The sequence below is a fragment of the Colletotrichum acutatum genome (genome assembly GCF_030867785.1).
Source record: "Colletotrichum acutatum strain CBS 112980 chromosome Unknown BDZ83scaffold_148, whole genome shotgun sequence".
Taxonomy (NCBI): Eukaryota; Fungi; Ascomycota; class Sordariomycetes; order Glomerellales; family Glomerellaceae; genus Colletotrichum; species Colletotrichum acutatum.
Genome location: NW_026849142.1, coordinates 67,920 through 86,532, shown reverse-complemented (window position 1 = coordinate 86,532; position 18,613 = coordinate 67,920). Strand labels below are relative to the sequence as shown.

Genomic DNA, 18,613 nt, shown 5'->3' with positions numbered 1-18,613 from the left:
TGGAGACCTGCCACAACACCACAATACTACCCAGCGTGCCAGCCTACCGCACTACCCGGATCGGATACCGCTCCCTTGCCTTCTCCTCACTTTGCCGACCACGGCGACGACAACGACAATCTCCTGCATCTGCAATTAATCCGTCTGTACCTGCCTGAGCGGCTCGTCTCCGGCTCTTTGCATCTGTTGTTTCGCAACTCCCGGCCTACTACCTCCCAGCTCAAACGACGCCCATTGACTCAGCTGTTGGTCGATCTCTGACGTCCAACTTCACCCCTTACATCCAGCCCCCAGTTTGCAAGCGCATGCGCATGAACTGTACTCAGGGTATCACCTCGTCTCCTACGTCCTGTGACGCTGGAAACCTGCCATTCCTTGCTCGACTCGTCCCGATAGTCGCCTTTTTTTCTGCACAACCTTCGCACCGACCGTTCTTCATCCCGCCATATCCCGGCTACCAGCAGCGATCAACCACTGGAACCAGCCCCGCCCGACCAATACCCGTCGCGACTTGCTGAGACTATTCAAAGAGGGTTGCTGCCAAACGCAAGGTTTATGCATGTGCCGCAATGCTATCGTCAGGAACGCTTTTGACTGCCCTACCACAATCGACTTGCAAAACCATTACAGATACTTGACCACGCTATCGTAACACCAGTTACAATCAACTACAACTTTGCAGACAGAGAGACCCGCAAAGGAGCACCGTCACTGGCAGTCTCAACGCGTTGTCTGCGAATCCAATTGCTCGAGTAGAACTTGCTGCTGCCATATAACGGCCTGGGGAGTCAGCCACGATGACCCTCATGGCCATGGCAGCGGACTCTGGCCATCCCGACGCCCAGATCACCCCCGGAGCCATGGCGGATCAGGACCCTACCGTCCAGCGCCAGAATAGCATGAAGCATCGCCAATTCGGTATTTATGCTTCAAGGCGGACCCATCCGAAACCCATCTCAACTTCTGACGTTCCAGAGCGTCCCAACTCCGACTTCCCAGCTGCCTACCCACCACCACATGCACATCCCTTGCCCACATCCCCTCCGCGCTGGGACTCGCTCGCCAATAACTCGAGCAATTTTGGGATGCAACAAAACTCGACGAGCCCCCAGTCGCAGCCTCAGTCGCCTCGACGTCCTACCTATGACTCCGCCCAGCACTACCCCTCCTCTCCTACGTTCCCTTCGCTGGCACCGAGGCCGGGTCATGACCTTGACGACGACTTGAGCGCCGACGAATGGACAAGCAGAGCCGCTCGTTCGATCAGATCCCCGATCCCGTACGACGAAGACGACCGTTCCTCGATCGACACCATGCAGGTCGACAACTTCTCTCGCCCGAGAAGGCCGAGCATTAAGCAACCGATACAAGACTCATACCGACCTCGAGCCAACTATTCGCCTTCAGAGCCTCGTTCTGACCCCAATTCGCACCATCAAGCATGGCCGCGGCCACGGGGTCAATCCGGATCATCTGCAAGGTCGGCCTCGACGTTTGCCTCGATTCCAGCATCGGGAGGTGACCTCTATGAGCCTCGCGCCCCCTCTCGTCTGCGAAGTGCCCCGCCTCCGTCAGGCCTCACCCGTCCTCCAATGGCCTACGGCCGCGTCGACAGCTCGAGCTCTGGTCTATCTACATATGCGAGGGAGGCGCCATGGATGAGTGGTGAAGACGAAATGAGATCGAGTTATCGGTCCCAGATGACTGCGTCCAGTGCACAGGGAACGTACGTGACGGAAAGAAGCAGTGTTCTCACCAAGAATAGCTCGATTCCATCGCTGTACGCTAACGGGGAGGAGCTTAGTGTCGACGACGTTATGGGGATGTACGAAAAGGGCTTCCGAGACGACTCGAGCCCCGAGGATCACGACGACGACGACGTGCGTCCCGTTCCGGCGGCGGAGATCAACAGGCGGAACACGAGAATGTTGGAGGCTTTGAGTCAACCATTGACCGCACCTGCCGCCAGCTCATTGACTGTCCCGACTTCGGACACCATTGTTCGCGAATCGACCGAGATGTTCAGGGTATCCGAATACCCAGGTTCTTTGCCGAAGGAGCTCGGCTTGGCGGACTATGATCGAAACGACGATAAAGATACTAATGAGAAGCGTGACTCTGCAAAGTCTCTCCAGGCCGACACACCGGCTACGTCTCCGCAGCTGAACAGCCCATCAGCCTCTTCTGCGCGAACGGCCGTAGATCCCGAGCCGGTCGAAACCGAGGAGCCTGGCGCACGAGACCGATACGGCTTCAAGAAGGCCAACCAGCATATCACCAGAAAACAGTATGACGCCTGGGACAAGGGTTACTCTGACTATCTCGAACGACGACGCAAGAAGTGGACTGCCTTCATGAAGGAGAGTGGACTGATGACGAACGAACCTGAACGATTCCCTCCCCATAGTGCGAAGGCGAAACGCTTTGTGCGGAAAGGCATTCCACCTGAGTGGAGAGGGGCTGCCTGGTTTTACTACGCAGGAGGCCCCGCCATTTTGGCAAAACACTCGGGTCTATACGACACTCTTCTGCAGAAGAAGGCTAAAGACATTGATGTCGAGGCTATTGAGCGAGATCTTCACCGGACCTTCCCGGACAATGTCAAGTTCAAGCCTGCAAGCATGGCGTCGAAGCCAAACACGGAGCCAACTCGAGACGTCCAATCAACGGACGACTCCGAGAGCGAGGCCAAGAATGAGCCTGCGATCATTACTTCCCTGAGACGGGTTCTGCACGCATTTGCTATTTACAACCCACGCATTGGATACTGCCAAAGTCTCAATTTCCTAGCTGGCCTGCTTCTTCTGTTCATGGACTCCGAAGAGAAGGCCTTCTGGCTGTTGAATGTCATCACCCGCCTATACTTACCCGGCACCCACGAGATGAGTCTCGAAGGCTCCAAGGTGGACCTCGGTGTCTTGATGAATGCCATTAGGGAGTCAATGCCTGCTGTTTGGGCCAAGATTGGCGACGATATGGAAGGCGACCCGAACTCGGCGCGGCCGGTGAAGCCAGTCAAAAAGCCGAGGGTCAGGAGGAAGAACCAACCCAGCATCTCGTCCAACCGTCTGCCCCCCATCACACTTTGCATGACGGCGTGGTTTATGAGCTGTTTCATTGGTACCCTGCCTATTGAGAGCACATTGCGCGTATGGGACGTCATCTTTTACGAAGGCTCCAAGACTCTTTTCCGCATTGCCTTGGCTATCTTCAAGCTTGGAGAAAACGAGGTTCGGTCTGTCACGGATCCCATGGAGATGTTTTCCGTGATCCAGGCTATGCCTCGCAAGCTGCTGGACGCCAATGGACTGATGGAGGCTTGTTTCAAGCGTCGCAACGGCTTTGGGCATATAAGCCAAGATACAATCGACACCCAGCGGGAAGAAAGACGCGTAAAAGTCCAGACAGAGCATCAAAGAGCCGCCACGTACGCAGGCGCCGTGGACAGTGCCAACGCTACCGAAGCCGAGGGAGAGGTTCGTAGGAAAGGCACCATTTTTGGACGTAGGAGGCTGGGCAGATCAGCAGAGGTATCGTGAACCCGCCACAGAGGAGGAACAAAAGTTGCATGCATGCATTAAGCCACGGCGTTTGAGGGAATATTTGCATTTCAAGGGTAATGACTACATGGCATGCGGCACCATTGGGAAGCGAAAACGGATATCATTCTAGAAGAGAGCGGCGCGGTGACGCCTACAGCATATTGGATTTTTGGTTCGGCATAGAACATATGTGGAGGAAGTGCCCGAATGGGTGAAGAACAGTCTTACCAAGTTGTAGATACGATGTCTGGTAGCATCACACAATGCTCAAGCTTTTCTTTGTGTCATTGATTCCTGCGATTCTTCATAACTAGTGCTGTTCGTTTATCGACCTACACAGCTGTTGTGAGCATAGTTTCGATTGTCCAGATTGTCACAATGCCGTCAAGTTAATTCCAGAAGGTGATGATAAGTAGTTTGGTTCAGCGTCCTGTAACAATCTAATATGAACGCCGTCCTAGATGAAGTGCATAATATGGGGCAGCCCCAACTACTGATCCACGCAATGGACCGACTGTTGGCTGTCGAAGCTCTGCTCATGCCATCTGAAAGTCTAGAGACTATTCCAAATCCATGGGAAAAGCATGGAACAACTTGAAATCCCATCTCCCCAACGCCGTTAATGCTCACTGTCTGGACCGACCAACGCCGTCGTGTTTGATACTCTTTTGCTTGAATCACTAGAAAAAATGGTTCGGATCCCCAGGAACTCCGTCACTCTCTGTCCTGTGGTGTTCTGGTCGTGCTTCCGTCCTCCTCTTCTGCCCCGCGGTAGCTAGGAAATGACACCAAACCACATCGTACTGTGACTGGCCATGATGCCCGCTTCATTTGGCAGGCGCTTCGGAGGCTGTAAAACTAGCCGGGCCCTTTGCGTAGCGCGTGACGTACTGCTTGGCATTCTTCTCAAACTCGGCGCGGTTGTTCTTGAACTCGTCGGCGATGCGGGCCTCGAGGGGGTCATCGGGCAGGGGCTCGACGAGGAGGGAGCGGACGGCCTCGAGGACGGCGGCGAGCTTGGTGGCGGGCTTCCAGTTTTCCGACTTGAGCATGCCGAGGCAGATGTTGCCGTTGGCGTCGTTTGTGATGTTGGGGTGGTAGATGCGGGTGGCGAACTTGACGACGGGGGCCTTGAAGGGGTAGTCTTTGGGGAGGTCGACGAGGACGGCAAAGGTGCCGCCTGCGTAGGGGGTATTTTCGGGGCCGGTGAGGGCGACGTGCCAGGCGTGGAGGTCGGAGTCGCGGGCGAGGGTGATGGTCATGCCCGTGGGAGGGGTCGTGGTGACTTCGGTTAGTTCCTGGGTTGGTGATTTTGGGGGTTAGTAGGGGATGGTGGTGATATACGGGGGAGGTAGTTTGGCGCACCTTTGCGATGCGCTTGCTCGACATGATGGGCAATGTTGCGTGTTGGCTGTATATTCCGGAGTGTTGATGCTGGGACTGAGTTAAGGGTAGGTGATCGGTGACCTTTGCCGAGTGGGAACCGGGAACCCTCAAGGTTGTAAGCTCTTGGATGGTAGCTGGGTAGTGGGGCTTTGGAGGGTCGAAGAGCTGTTGATCAATGATGTGTGGGGGAGATCTAGCCTGTGATAGTTTCAAGCAGTTCCTTACGTCGGGTGTTGGTAGCAGGAACAGCAGACAGAGTGTCGAGGTTGGTGATGATGTTGGCGACGATGTCGTTTCCAAATTGGCAGTGGTGTTCTGGTTTGGGCGGAAAAGTACGTAGTCAGCTTGGTGTCTCGGCCGATGGCGGGGTAGCTGCCTCAGAGGCGTGGTGGGGTGAGGTCAGAGGCAGCCAGGTCGGAGCGTCGCTGTGCCAAGGGCGGCTCTTCTTACCTTACCTAGCTACGCAGTACACCCATTGTGAGCCTAGCTTAAGGTAAGGCAGTGACGCAGCGGGGTAAACACTCACACGGCGTCACTATTCAACAGAGGTAGCAGAGAATTGAGATTCATTCAGGTATCGGAGCCTGTTGGTTAAAGATACCTAGCACTCCTGCTCTTCAGTCTGCTTTATAGACTTAGTATCCAAGTGGTGGCTGGCTGTCCAGCCCAGTGATACAGAGATGAAGAACCTCGCTAGATAATTTGTGTTTGAGAAGCAGTGCCAACTGCAACTGAATTACCGAGTATGTGAGCAGGCCAATACTCCCAGCTATGGGATGCCTCAACAAGCTCAATACCCTTTATTTTCAGCATAGGACAAGATTCGACCACAGAATCCATGTTCGATCTCATTGGGATCTCTAAGCTTAGCTTCAAGTGAACTAGAGCCTTTCACACCTAGAATTGGAAATGCACCTGTAGACCACTGGCATGAGGATGCAGCATGAACATCTATGATGATCAAATATTGTCATTGCATCACCATCAAGAGCAAACACTAAGAGTGAATCGGGCTTGAGGCCTCCACTCCAACACTGTTCAACAATCTCCTCCAGTCTGTTAATGAATAAGAAGCGAGATGCCCGTGTCGTTCAGAGTCAACATGAGGGAGCTGTCCATCTTCTAGTATGTGCCTGTATCTCTACAGATTTATGGTCCATCGCCTTTCTCTCCCATGATACCTCTTGGCAGCCGCTGCCTGCGCACTTTGTCCAACTTGAGGGGACTGAGCACGCGAGCCCGCTACCGTGTGGGTTGCGCGGCTTGCTTGCGAGGCACCGACGCGGCCGGGGACCAAGGGACAAGACGAGCCGGGCACGTTATGCATATCCTGAAGGGGTAATTGCTTGCCATCTCAGATCTTTGCATCGGAACGGGTGTCTGGGGAGTTGAGACGAAGGAAACTTCCATCAGTCGACTCTCAATGATGCCGTAGATACAACTTACCATCTCGCGAGTGTCACGGACGTTTTCTATTCTTCACTCTCTCTCAACTAGGTGACCCGGTCGAGAATACCATTAATACCCTTCCACCTTTGAGGTTCATGGCAAACCTTGGACATGTGACTTTCTGACATGTGTCCCCTATTCTAATCAAGTCAGCCATGCTGTGCATGCTGACCAGACGGTCGGAGAAGGACCAGGGAAAACGCCGCCAGCTTCTGCCTGCAATGCAAGATGCAGTAGCGGATGATCTCTTGGCTAGGGTACCTTGGGTCCGCACCTTTGGCGATGCCCAGGCCCTAGGCTGCTTAGCAATGGCGTCTCTCGGCGTTGATTCGAGTTGAGTCTCGGGGACTTTGAATCATCGCTTCCCACGCGCGAATGCCAGAGGGATCAGTCCAGACTAGCTCTTATGCATCGTCAGGCTTCACGGCTGCTTCTCACTGTGGCTACGTACGGCTTTCACTGACCGGAAGAAACGATTCCACCGGACGACATGAATAAGTTCATTCACTCGTGAAGATGCGAAAATTCTTTAACATACTGTTTAATGAAAGTGGCTGATGGGGACCGGAGCGGAGGGAGTAAAGGCACGCGCCCCCGATGTAACTCGGGGATTGCCAGCAGCCGAACGACCCGATAACCCCGGGGCCTTCCCCCACTGACCGCAGTGTTGGATTAGTGACAATCAATGAGCTATCCAGCTATCCATGGATATCTTGGGGCCCGATGGATCAAGGACATACCAAAGTGCGAATGCGGATGCGGAAGCGGCAGGCTCAGCCACCACTCAAAGGCACGGAATACGACGCTATTTCTGCACAGGTCGTAACTTTCTTCTTCTGCTCACTCTCTCCAGCGAGTCCAGTCTCTCTTCTGGTCCTCACTAGCGGATCTTCCCTGGTAAAGTGGTCCTGAAGCTGTGGAGGAGAGCTGTGTGATTCATCACTCAACTCTCTTGTAAAGGTGCCCTACCTAACTCACCACGCGGGGGTCAGAAGAATTGGCCGCTTTTCCCAGGCTCAATGCTTAGAAAGCCGGCCAATTTCTCTTTCCCTGCGTGCTCACCTAATGAGCCTTTTCTAAAGAGCTCACCATAACTTCCGTACGGGTACGTTTGTGAATCGGAGCTGCGCCTCTCTTTAAGAGAATATTACTCCGGCCGATGCAGCCGGATCTGCCTACAGCACCGCCTTACCGTTCTCTCTAGAGTCGTCTCCGTATCCGTAGACTCAATATATACACAAACCTATGTACATCCACACAACACTCACCAGCACCAGCACCAGCACTATCCCATCTCATCCTATCCATCAACACCCCCGTCCCAATTCTCGACCGGTGGACTCGCCGGCGCATGAACGAATAACCCTTAGCTCCAGCTCTAGGAACCCATCCGAGCCCATTCTCTCGACCTTCCTCCCTCGTGCCCCACGTCACCTGGACTCAAAGTACAACTGCTTTAAGGCTCGGTCGCCCCTCTCTGACCTTACCTCTTCATGCCCTGGAGCCGCGGATACGTGTATTTGGCAGCTCTTCGTAAGTTGTACGGCAACGCGCAACGCTCACCGCATATACCACACCCACTTTGTCAAAACACCCCTGGTCAGTCTCACTCTTGCCTGTCAATGACGGCCGTTGCGAACTCTTGGCCCATCTGAAGCCGCCTCTGTATTACTGAAGGTATTGACTTTTGCGTACTTTCCACTGGTTCAGTACGTGCACCCCTGACTTGTTCAACAACTGAGCTGCGCTCTCACTCGCTGCCGCTCACCTAATCCTCTTTTTTTTTTCCATACATGTACTCGACCATACCTTGCCGTGGCTTGGCTTATTTGTTCCCTTTCCTTACCTCATGCTGTTGTTCCTGAGCCAGCCTTTCTAACTTTCTCACCTTATCGTCAGCAGTCACATCAACGTCGTCACCAGCAAGAGCTTGTCCTCCAGCCTTGCCTTTACCCCATGATACCGAGGAAATACGGGCATCTCTTCTGATACCGAGAGCTCCTCCATTTCACAAGGAAAAGGCCCACCGGCAGCAGAAGCTCACTGAGTGACTGAGCACGCGCTCTCGACCGCTTTCGGTTCTCACTTCTCCATCTCAGTTTTTAGCTTCCCACGCCTTTGTCTCCATCTCTATACTCGCTGAACAGCGCCATTTATCGAGCACCCTTGCGTCCGTTTTCTTATTCCCAACCAGCTCCGGGTTGCCACCACCAAAAAAAAGAGGGACGAAATCGAAGCTTCCACCAGAGAGCTCCGGACTGGTGGACTCGCACTCACAAACACTCACAAGCATACAAAACCAAGCCAACTCACTCATTCACTCACACGAGGCGGCCAAAGTAGGCAAAAGACGTCATCCCCTTCGCCAATCGGCATTCCAGATTCGGACTCTCTCGACCCGTGTTTGTTTCAGCGCCCAAAGTCCGCCGCTGGGGATCCACGGCGCTTTTTTTCTGCCTGCCGCGAGCTTCTCTAACTCTCACTCTCACACTCTGTCAGCGACTCGCCGGAGCACTTCCGGTTTCTAGTCATCCCCGTCGACTTCCCGAGGTCCCGACTCAGTGACAACCAGCCCGTCTCGTGAATTTTTTGTTCTTTTTGTAGTTGGGCCACGTTGCATTCTGCCCGTAGGAAACACACACACACTCACTCTTGGCCTTTCTCATCACACTTCCAGTATGAGTAGACTGGGCTCATGGTTCCGCTCGGCGGGCAAGGTAAGCAGCAATGCGAGCCCGGCCGCGTCGTCGGTCAACCTTTCCTCCAAGGAGCTCTCGGCCAAGGAAATGGCCGATATCGAAGAGGCCATGGTAGCCGCCGCCTTCATCATGAACGACGACATTGACGGCGCCGAGGAGCGTCTGCGTAAGGGCGACTCGGCCTTTCACCAGCTGGGCCTGGCCATGACGACATTTCTCCGCTCCGTGCTCGGGTTCGAAAAGGAGGTCATGAACGAGGCCTCAAAACGGCTGGCCGACACGGAAGCTAAAGCATGGGCGGATTACAAAAAGGCCGAACGGGACACCACGAGCAGTAGGATCTACGCGCCGGGCACCGAGTTCTTACTCATCCATGCCGAGTCGCAGCTCATGGCGGCCGTGGTTGCCGTGTTGCACGAGAGTCTGACGGAGGCTCTCAAGGGTTTCTATAAGCTCCGCAAGGCGTTTGTTACCCTTGATAGCATCATGATGCAGGAGGCCAAGGCACTGGAGAAGGATAAGAACAAGGCTGACCCGCCGCCGCTGCGGCAACGGATGAGCGAGGAGAAGATGCCCGGCAGCTTCGACGACGAAGAGTTTGCCGACCTGGAACGCAAATCCGACAGCGACATTGAGTTCGTAGACGCGAACGAGGTGCCCAGATCGGGAGCGGTGACACCGGCGGAGAAGAAGGTGAACGGCTCAGCAACGTTGGAGGCACCGGCACAGGATCTGGCCGCTCTCAGTATTGACTCTGGCACATCAACACCCTCGGGCGACGCCAAGCTCGCCCCTCTGCAGGTATCCTCGCAAATGGCCGACGACTCGGACGCGGACTCTGGCGTCTTCTCGAACCCCGTCGACGCCTTCATCCACAGCGGCGCAAACATGTGCTTCGGCATGCTGCTCTTCATGCTCAGCATGGTCCCGCCCGCCTTCTCCCGCCTGCTGTACGTCGTCGGCTTCCGGGGCGACCGGGAGCGCGGCGTGCGCATGCTCTGGAAGAGCACTCAGTTCGACAACCTCAACGGCGCCGTATCCGGTCTGATCCTGCTGGGCTACTACAACGGGCTCCTGGGCCAGGCGGATATCACACCCGCGGAACGAGACTTTGACGCAAACGCCGAGATGGTCGGGTACCCCGCGCAAAAGTGCGAGGCCCTCCTCGCCTCCATGCGGACACGGTACCCGGACTCCCGCCTCTGGCGCGTGGAGGAATCCCGCGTCCTTGCGCAGCAGCGCCGTCTCGCTGACGCCATCCAGCTCCTCACAACAGGCCAGGAGTCCAAGATGCGTCAGGTGACCGCCCTCAACGCCTTCGAGCTCGCGCTGGCGGCCATGTCGCATCAAGACTGGGAGCTGATGCAGAAGACGTTCCTCCGCTGCCTCGAGCTCAACGACTGGAGCCACACGCTGTACTACTACATGGCTGGGTGCGCCGAACTGGAGCTGTACCGCGACGCCTTCCACGCCGAGAAGAAGGACGAGGACGAGATGCGCCGGCGCAGGAAGAAGGCCGAGGAGCTGTTCCGCAAGGCGCCGACGACGGCCGGCAGGAAGAAGTTTATGGCGCGCCAGCTGCCGTTTGATACCTTCATCACGCGCAAGATTCAAAAGTGGGAGGAGCGCGCAAAGGAGTTCAAGGTCGATTTGGCGGATGCCGTCTGCGTCAGCCCTGCGCAGGAGATGGTGAGCTTGTGGAACGGTACAAAGAGGATGAACGACGAGGAGCTGCATATGTCGATCAAGAGTCTGGGATGGGAGCGGTGTACCCTGCCGGCCGAGGCCCTGGAGAAGGTGAAGAAGACGCCCGACGAGGCTTCCATCCGGTCGATTTGCCTTGCGGCTATCTACAGGACCCTGGGACGCTTCGAGGACGCAAGAACAATTCTGCAGACAGAAGTCCTCAACGTAGATAGGTATGTTGGACAGTCACCTACTCGAGAGTGACAATCTCAAAGCCTATGCTAACGAAACGACAGAGCGGCTTTCAAGGGCCCTACAAAGGACGAGTACCCCCTGCCGACAGCCCACTACGAGATGGCCGCCGTGGCGTGGTTCGAGTGCTGCCAACCCGAGAAGCGTCAAGCCGCGGCAGACGAGCCCGCAGACGCCGAGGGTCAGGCCAAGGCGGTGGCGGACTACCGCAAAAAGAAGATGAACGAGTGCCAGGAGTGGCTCGACAAGGTTGTCGCGTGGGAGGCGTTTGTATTTGACGCCAGGTTGGGCATGCGCGTGCAGGCGGCGCTGGAGACGCTCAAGTGGTTCAAGAAGAAGAATTACTGAGCATAGAAGAGCGGTAGGCAGCATTGTGATTCCCTGGATTTGCTTTTACACATATACAGGAGCCAGCCTTTGGGCGCATTGGATCAGGGACCTGGGGGACTGGAACACACGGTCTGGTGTAGACTTCGTCAGTATATATATATATAAGATACTTAGACGTGTTTGGCGATTTGGGGGGGTATCCTCGAAACATATAAGAAGCAAATGCATTCGACGCACAGCAGAACCATCCAAACTCATAAGAAAGAGATAAGAAACCTGTGCAATCCTCCTCAGTTGCTCTTCTTCCCCTTGCGTCCCCGGCCCTTCTTCAATTCCTGGATGCCACCCTGCACGAATCCAACACCATTGTTGGCCGCTCTCTCACTTCGCTGTTTGATCCGGTGCTTCTCTGCCTCAGCTTTCATATCATCAATCACGTCTTGCCCCTCACTCGTGCCATGAGCCCAGTCCAAAACGCCCCACGCACCAAAGTTGCCGCCTCCTTGGCCGGCGTAGTGAATCGCCGTCCGGCGCGTGATGCCGCCCATGACGATACCCGGAACGACGCTGTACCCAGACATAGCCATGGTCTCCTCGATGGTACAGAATCCAATGAATAGAAAGTACGTCAACAGATGAGGACGAAGGACCACAGCCGGCACGAAGATGGGCACGATGCGGTGGAGCAGGAACGGGATCGGGTGGTCGGCGAAGAGCATCAGCGAGAACGGCGGCGCGGCGCGGGCGTGGGCGTACGAAGCATGAAGTTTGCCGATGCGCGTCGAAGTGAGGCGTCTGCCGCGAGAGTGTAGGACGCGCGTGTGGATGTAGTACGTCAGGACCTCGCGCGCGGCGATGAGTAAGGCGACGTGCTTCAGGAGCTGGAACGGCAGCGGCAGTGCCGAGGATGCGCGGAAGAGGGGCTCGTGGAAGTAGGATGCGTACGCCAGGCTTGTGCCACCCTCGAGAGCGGCGGACAAGGCGAGGTTGAAGAGGGCGAGGGCGAGGATCTTGAGGAGGGTTGGGCCGTGAGTTGGCGGGAGGGCTGCAGCGCCGGCAGTCTTAATCGACTCGGAGACGGAGGGGAGGAGGGTGTCGAAGAGGAGGAAGGCGAGGGAGGGAACCAGCCATAGGATGAGGCGGATGGCGACAGCGCCGAGGAGTTGGATCTTGAGGGGTCCATGGGATAGGACGAGGGTTGTCCAGGTCATGTAGAAGAAGAGGAGGTTGAGAGAGGTCGTCCAGGATGTTATGGAGGGGGCGAGGAAGTAGGAGACTATCGGGAGGGAGAGGAGGATATCCATGGTGTTGAGTGTGACAGGTGAGCTGAGTTGTTGTTCTGAGATGAGATGGATGTGGCCGAGGTCAGGTGTAAGTGAGAGTCGACTGAGTGAGTCCGACCGAGGGGAATGAAGCCAACGTCTGGATAAAGATGTAAGTCTCAAGATTGAAAAGGGCGACAGACGTTGCGACTTGGCAAAGAACTCGTGGCTTTGGTGATAGGGCTGCGCGGTTGGATGGAAGGGCGCGTGGTAAATAAGCAGCAGCAGCATCATCCAGGCGCACGTTGGCAGCCATGACGTAGCGTCGCATGGGTGTGTTGATTGTTGCGTCCCACCATGAATTAGCGCCATAGCTGCATCAAACAGGGTGTCTTGAGATGAGTGAGTAAGGTCTGAGGGTGTTTCTCCGTATGTTTAGATATAGGTTGTCAATCAAATGTCAAGCACACCTTAGAGGAAGGAGGTTGTTTCCCTAAACGCCCATGGCCGGACTGCATTCCGGTCTCATCGCGGACTGTTGGACTCCACTTTGCTCCGTCGCACCGGCCCGGAGTTAGTCTTGGAAAATCATGGCACGATAGCTTGCTCCAAGATGGTACGTCCTGGCCATACACACTGCAGGCTCGACATCCTACCTGCCTCTGTCTCTGAGCCTACGCAGAAATATCTTATTTTATCAGCCTACAAATTGGTCGACGGCAGACAGTTTTCTAGATTCCACTGATTTCAGCTATGATCGCCTTCTTAAGTCCCACCGTCCCCAATATTGCAGACAATACTGGTCTTTACTGGTCTTACAGTTTTTCCGCCCTGAATATTACAAGGAGGGATAGATGAGAGTGAGCAGAGCATATGAAGATTAAAAGAAGGGAGAGGGAGCAAAGGGCTAAAAGCTAGGCCGGCAGAAAGAGGGGGAGGGGGTGTGATCTTTCAGAGCCACTCCAATGAGCATTCACAAAAGACAACTATACACAACCGAGAGCACAGATAAATGCCCATAATCTATTGTTTTAGTGTCCTGCTACCTCCAGCCTGGCGGAAGGTTCATATCTCTCACTTAAAGTTGGCTAAAGTCTAGGTTTGGTTTTTTAGTTCGGCCAGCAACGGCACAACACAACATGGCTATCAGAACAGAGCATAAGGCAAGAACTGGAAGTACAGCTAGCTAGACGCGGTGGGTCCTTCCCAAGGGCAAAAACCCACACACATCCCCCAAGACCCGGCCAAAACCACCAAAAACCAAAAAAAAATATATATCGACGAAGACAAGATTCGAACTTGCGCGACCGAAGCCATGTGCTACAAAGGCTCTGGGAATCCAGAGTTAATTCGAGGCACACCCATTAACCACTCTGGCACTTCGCCTGATTTAATGATGATCCAGGGGCTTGTTGTGCAATAAGTTTGGTTGGGAGAGGCTGTGTGGATGTGCGGGTGGATATTGGGGCGGGTGGGCTTGCCTGCACATGTCTTGGATCGAGATCCGCACTGGGACTCAGCCGCAGATAAGGGTGAGATCAGTCGGACGGGAAGCGGCATGGTGAAATTTGTGTGGGGAGGTTTGTCTGTTGTGCGACTTGTATGGAAGTGCCTATGGGAGGGATGTCTTATGTATTTGGTTTTCATCAGCTTACTTGAGGTAATCTCCCACTGTGAACTTCTACTCAACTATCTATTGCGAATGAGACCCAGACAACCTGGAAGGGAAAGGGAAAAAAGAGCACAGCGACAAAGGGGGGATATGGATTCCACAAGGAGGATTATAGGCTATAGCCTTGACTGGGTTTCCCTTGGGGTTGCTTGAGGCAATGGACCTTGAAGACTCCAAGACAACAAGGTACTCAGCCCAGTACACATTAAAGGATGAGAGTCACAAGAAAGGTATCAGACATTGCCTGGACAACATATTCCACAAAGGAGATCGTATTAACACATTACTCGGTGTTTGTCCACAGCTGCTGTGCGACAGAACAAGCCGATGCTATACTACTGCTGTATACTATGGAGCGATGCTCTTAAACAATGGCTGCTTCATGAAATGACCCTGCCGGCCCTTGGTTCTTTTTTCCCTCACGGCTTCGGAACCCCTTCGAAGCTCGCCCCAAGGACTCCCAATCAACCAATCAGTCCGCCCTAAGCCTGCAGACGCTCGACGCCGATGCCATACAAAAAGGTATCCAACCATACATCGTACATGGGCCGCCTGAGAATAATTACAAAACTCCCCCCTACGTAGGTATTGGATATAAATCAGAGGTGTAGGTCAAATCGTAGATGGTTCGAGGTCATTCAAGTGTCCAAAGTAGAACGAAAGAAAGAAAGAAAGAAAGAAAGAAAGAAAAATGTGACCGTAAAATGGGGGAATCCGTAACATCAAAGTCAATGTCCCCTTTACCGCGTACCGGTTCTCCGGCCGCGGTCGTCCTTTTTGGAAGTGGCTCGCAGCCAGTCGTCCCACTCCTTGCTAATCTCCATGAGCACCGCGCCCATGACACCAGCGCTCGCCATCAAGCCGTGGCCTTCGCCTTCGAGAACGCGCACCTCGCAACGCTTCATCGTCTTGCCGAGCCATTTGACATTGTCAACCGGTACGCGAGTATCGCGACTGCCGTGGTGTATAACGACAGGACGTGTAATATCAACGTATCGGAAACCGATCGTGTGCCTGCGTTCCAGGCAGACCAGGAGGTCGACGGCGGGGTTGGCTCCCGTTGTGGCCAGCTCCCAGATGGCATGCGTTAATCTCGTGTCGTAGATAGTCTGACGCTCTTTATCCATCAACGCATCTGACGCAGCAGCAATGACCTGCGCATCAGCATCGTAGTGACCTTGCGCCGATGCCGTGCCAGTTGGTCTGATTCTATCCATGGTCTCTGTAGCGGGCAGCGTGGGTCTGCCCGACAGGTCGTCGCCTGTGCTGTTGCGATCAAAATTCAAGCCAAGGTTTTCCTTGTCCAGGTGGGGTGTCGTGTCCCGCTTGCTCCCATGCGTCGCCGGGGTGTCCCGGCCAGTGGTTGCGGTGGATTTGCGCTTGCTGCGTCTGGGGTTCTTGGGCAGTGAGCTGGTGATGGAACTGCTTGTCGCAGACATGAACGAGCTGTTGGCGGCCTTCAAGAACGTTGTTGGGAGCGCTCGCAATATGCGCTGTGAGGTAGGAATCGCGTTGGTTGGTGGTAGCGCCTGCGATGTGCCAAAAACGTTCATCTGAGAGGGCGGGATCCAGGGCGCGAGCAGATGGATCTTACCCCGAATATGCTGGGGCATCCGGAGAGCTGTAGCCAGCGCATAAATGGCGCCGGCGGAGTGGGCGAGAATCGAGAACTTGGTAATCTTCAGAGCCTGGCAGATGGCATAGACATCATCGGGCCAGCTGAGTGGCGTCGCGGTTCCATCGGCGTACGACTCGCTGTCGCCCACGCCAGGTCTGTCGGGTGTAATGAGACGAAGCTTCAGCGTCAACGCGAGCTCGTCGTAAAAGGCCGTGATATATCTCGTCAATCCCATCCCCACACAGCAAAACACAGCCGAGCCATCTGCATCTCCCACTTCGGAAAAGGAAATCACACGCCCGGTCTGCGGGTGCCGGATCTTTTGCGACAGGCGAGGAGAACACAGGTACGACTCAACGGCGTCGTCAATCGAGTCTGCACTGCGGGGACGCTCATACCCGGCCGGCATGCTATTGCGTGGATCGGGCGACGCTGCCGAGTTGCGTAAGCTCGCCTGCGACTCATCTCCTTTGGGACTCAGCGGCTGGGAGAGCCGCTTGAGCCTGGAGCTACTGCGCTTCATCTTGATGGCTTCACCTGCGTCTGGGGCCTCGCGTGTTGATTTGCGCCTACTATTCCGGTCGGCGATCTGCTCATCCCGACGACGACCTTGAGCGACAGCAGGGAACGGTGCACCATCCTCCACGTCCTCCTCTTCAAATAACGGTCCTGTTGATAGAAAGTTCTCGGTGTGCCTGGACTCGAAGAATGGGCGGCTGAAAGACCTTCCGGATGCGTCGGCTGATGCTCTAGCGAGGTCGTTTTCGGAAGCATGGCGAGACAAGTGTTTCCGCCTCGGTGCCTCCCGCGAAGAGGTCTGTTCCTCTCCTTCAAATATTATTTCGTTTGTGCTATTGGCGCTTTCTCTCTTTGATCTAGAGGATCTAGTAGATGATCTCTTTGCATTCGCTCCCGTCTTGAAGAGAGACGAGTCTCGCGCGGGTATCGCTCTAGGGCTGCTGGCGGTTTCGGGGCCTGGGCTCGCCATTTCTTGGTGTTTGCGGGCGCTTCCACGGGTGGGCGAGTCTGGTGTGTAGGCGGGTTCTTCGCTGATGGGCGTCTCGGCGAGGAAGGGATCGGGTCGTAGGGAGGCTCCGGTGAAACTGCTGGAACTGCGGTCGCCAATACTCGCGCGCTTTTTTTCTTCTTTTTCTCGTAGTCGCTCCTTGGAACTCATGTACATCAATCCCCTGTGACTTCTACCCTGTTTCTTACCCCAACTATCAAACGAGCGCTGTCTTTTGAGCTCTGGGGTGGGCGCAGAACCACGTTCTACCGAGAGATTACCTATGCTCTGCGCATCATCCCGCGACCCGAGTGAGCCTTTGGAAGAGGGCCTTGAAGAACTTCGCAAGAGGGACTTGAGACCGCCGGATCCGTCGCGGGCGGGTGAAGACTTGGGGGCGGTCAAGGGCGAGAATCCGGAGGGGGGTTTGGCGGTTCGTATAACGGGGGCGGATGCGGCGATCTCGTCGAGGGGCAGGTCTTCCTTCCGGAGTTGTTCGAGGGAAGGCTGGTGAAAGGCGCCGTAGTCGACTCCAAAGCTACCCTGGCGAGGGGTTGCGGGAACTGATAAGCTTGGGGTGCTGCGCTCAAAGTGTTGGTCGGCGGGCTTGGTTATGACGGCAAAGCTGGTGATGAGAGAAGAGATGACCTCGGGAGAGCTGGAAACGGCATCGGCGTGGCGCGACGGAGGAGGTGGTGGAAGAGAGCGGTTCCGCGGCTGAGGTTCAGGGGTTTGAAGATTCCGATAGCGCTGGGGGATAGGGGGGATTGAGTTTGGATCGTAGTCGTCCATGGCGACGCAGGGAGAAAGAAAGAGGTTACGGGTAGGTAGTCGACGGACCACGCCAGACCAGACCAAAGTGCCCGAACCAGACCAGCAGACCACGCGAGCGCAGGACGACACGGAACCGGCCTCAGGATTCAGGAGAGGGCACGGAACAGTTGCTGGACTGACTGCAGCGGTAGGCGGGCGGTCGGGGGCGGCGTGTGTGTGGTGGGCAGCAAGCAGAAAGGCTGCAGTGTGCAGTGTGCAGTATGCAGTACCGTTCCAGAAGCAGAGTCGTACAGCGAGAGTACTCTGTACGTACAAACAACCCAACGGGCGGTGAGATGGGATGAGAAGAGGGTCCGGGTGGCAGATGCAACTGGGACTGCGACTGTGACTGTGACAGACCCAGCAGGAACAATGGAAACGGTGAACTAGGGCGGCCGCGAGCCCCCCTTACCGTGCGTCGATCGGGATCCGGGCTGCACCACGGTCCACGAGTGTCGGCGGATTGGCGAGGAAAGGGATAGGATCTCACTCTGGATCGGGTGTAGAGAAAGGCCCGGAAAGGGTCGCGTCTTTTCGCTAGTACTGAACGCCAGCGGCAAGAACGAGAACGTGACCAGCCGACGTTGGCGCAAGCACGCGGAGTTGGTAAGGTCGACAAGCCTGGCGTGCCTGGCAAGGTATGGTGGTTTGGTACGGCTACGGGACCGCAGACGCACGAGGAAAGGCGCGGGCGACCAACTGCGAGTGGGGGATAGAGCCAGGGAGACTCTGGAGCGTCCGGTGTCCTGAACCAGCGAGGCCGGCGTCTGTGTTCATGCAGGATGACCAGCCGCGGTCGGGAGGTAGCTGTCAGGTACTGGCGGCGTACTGCATGTAGTGTGAAGGAAAGCAAAAAAAGGTATGGATCTGGCGTCTTGGTACGAGTACGTCGATGCGG

The 18,613-nt window shown here is 55.4% G+C and overlaps 6 protein-coding genes and 1 non-coding gene across 7 annotated transcripts; 3 read left to right on the top strand and 4 right to left on the bottom strand.

The window, feature by feature from the left end:
• Positions 1–797: 797 nt before the first annotated feature.
• BDZ83DRAFT_757078 (TBC domain-containing protein) lies at positions 798–3,539 on the top strand (the record flags this gene model as incomplete). The annotated part of the gene is made up of 1 exon (XM_060514844.1): positions 798–3,539. One exon carries the CDS (start codon positions 798–800, stop codon positions 3,537–3,539), a length of 2,742 nt encoding a protein of 913 aa, XP_060359409.1.
• Positions 3,540–4,369: 830 nt separating this feature from the next.
• BDZ83DRAFT_757077 (ubiquitin-conjugating enzyme) lies at positions 4,370–4,931 on the bottom strand (the record flags this gene model as incomplete). The annotated part of the gene is made up of 2 exons (XM_060514843.1): positions 4,370–4,840; positions 4,908–4,931. 2 exons carry the CDS (start codon positions 4,929–4,931, stop codon positions 4,370–4,372), a joined length of 495 nt encoding a protein of 164 aa, XP_060359408.1.
• A 1,527-nt stretch (positions 4,932–6,458) lies between these two features.
• BDZ83DRAFT_638641 (uncharacterized protein) lies at positions 6,459–6,901 on the top strand. The gene has a single exon (XM_060509375.1). It carries the CDS (start codon positions 6,533–6,535, stop codon positions 6,713–6,715), a length of 183 nt encoding a protein of 60 aa, XP_060359407.1. The 5' UTR covers positions 6,459–6,532; the 3' UTR covers positions 6,716–6,901.
• A 2,154-nt stretch (positions 6,902–9,055) lies between these two features.
• Positions 9,056–11,362, top strand: BDZ83DRAFT_590117 (breast cancer protein; the record flags this gene model as incomplete). The annotated part of the gene is made up of 2 exons (XM_060506306.1): positions 9,056–10,995; positions 11,059–11,362. 2 exons carry the CDS (start codon positions 9,056–9,058, stop codon positions 11,360–11,362), a joined length of 2,244 nt encoding a protein of 747 aa, XP_060359406.1.
• A 272-nt stretch (positions 11,363–11,634) lies between these two features.
• On the bottom strand, positions 11,635–12,648 carry BDZ83DRAFT_590156 (sterol desaturase family protein; the record flags this gene model as incomplete). Its single annotated transcript, XM_060506309.1, has 1 exon — positions 11,635–12,648. The coding sequence occupies one exon, from the start codon at positions 12,646–12,648 to the stop codon at positions 11,635–11,637; it is 1,014 nt and encodes a 337-aa protein (XP_060359405.1).
• Positions 12,649–13,884: 1,236 nt separating this feature from the next.
• On the bottom strand, positions 13,885–13,992 carry BDZ83DRAFT_t284. The gene has a single exon. It is a non-coding gene; the product is annotated as a tRNA-Ser (tRNA).
• Positions 13,993–15,018: 1,026 nt separating this feature from the next.
• BDZ83DRAFT_590160 (uncharacterized protein) lies at positions 15,019–17,694 on the bottom strand (the record flags this gene model as incomplete). The annotated part of the gene is made up of 1 exon (XM_060506310.1): positions 15,019–17,694. The coding sequence occupies one exon, from the start codon at positions 17,692–17,694 to the stop codon at positions 15,019–15,021; it is 2,676 nt and encodes an 891-aa protein (XP_060359404.1).
• Positions 17,695–18,613: the final 919 nt, after the last annotated feature.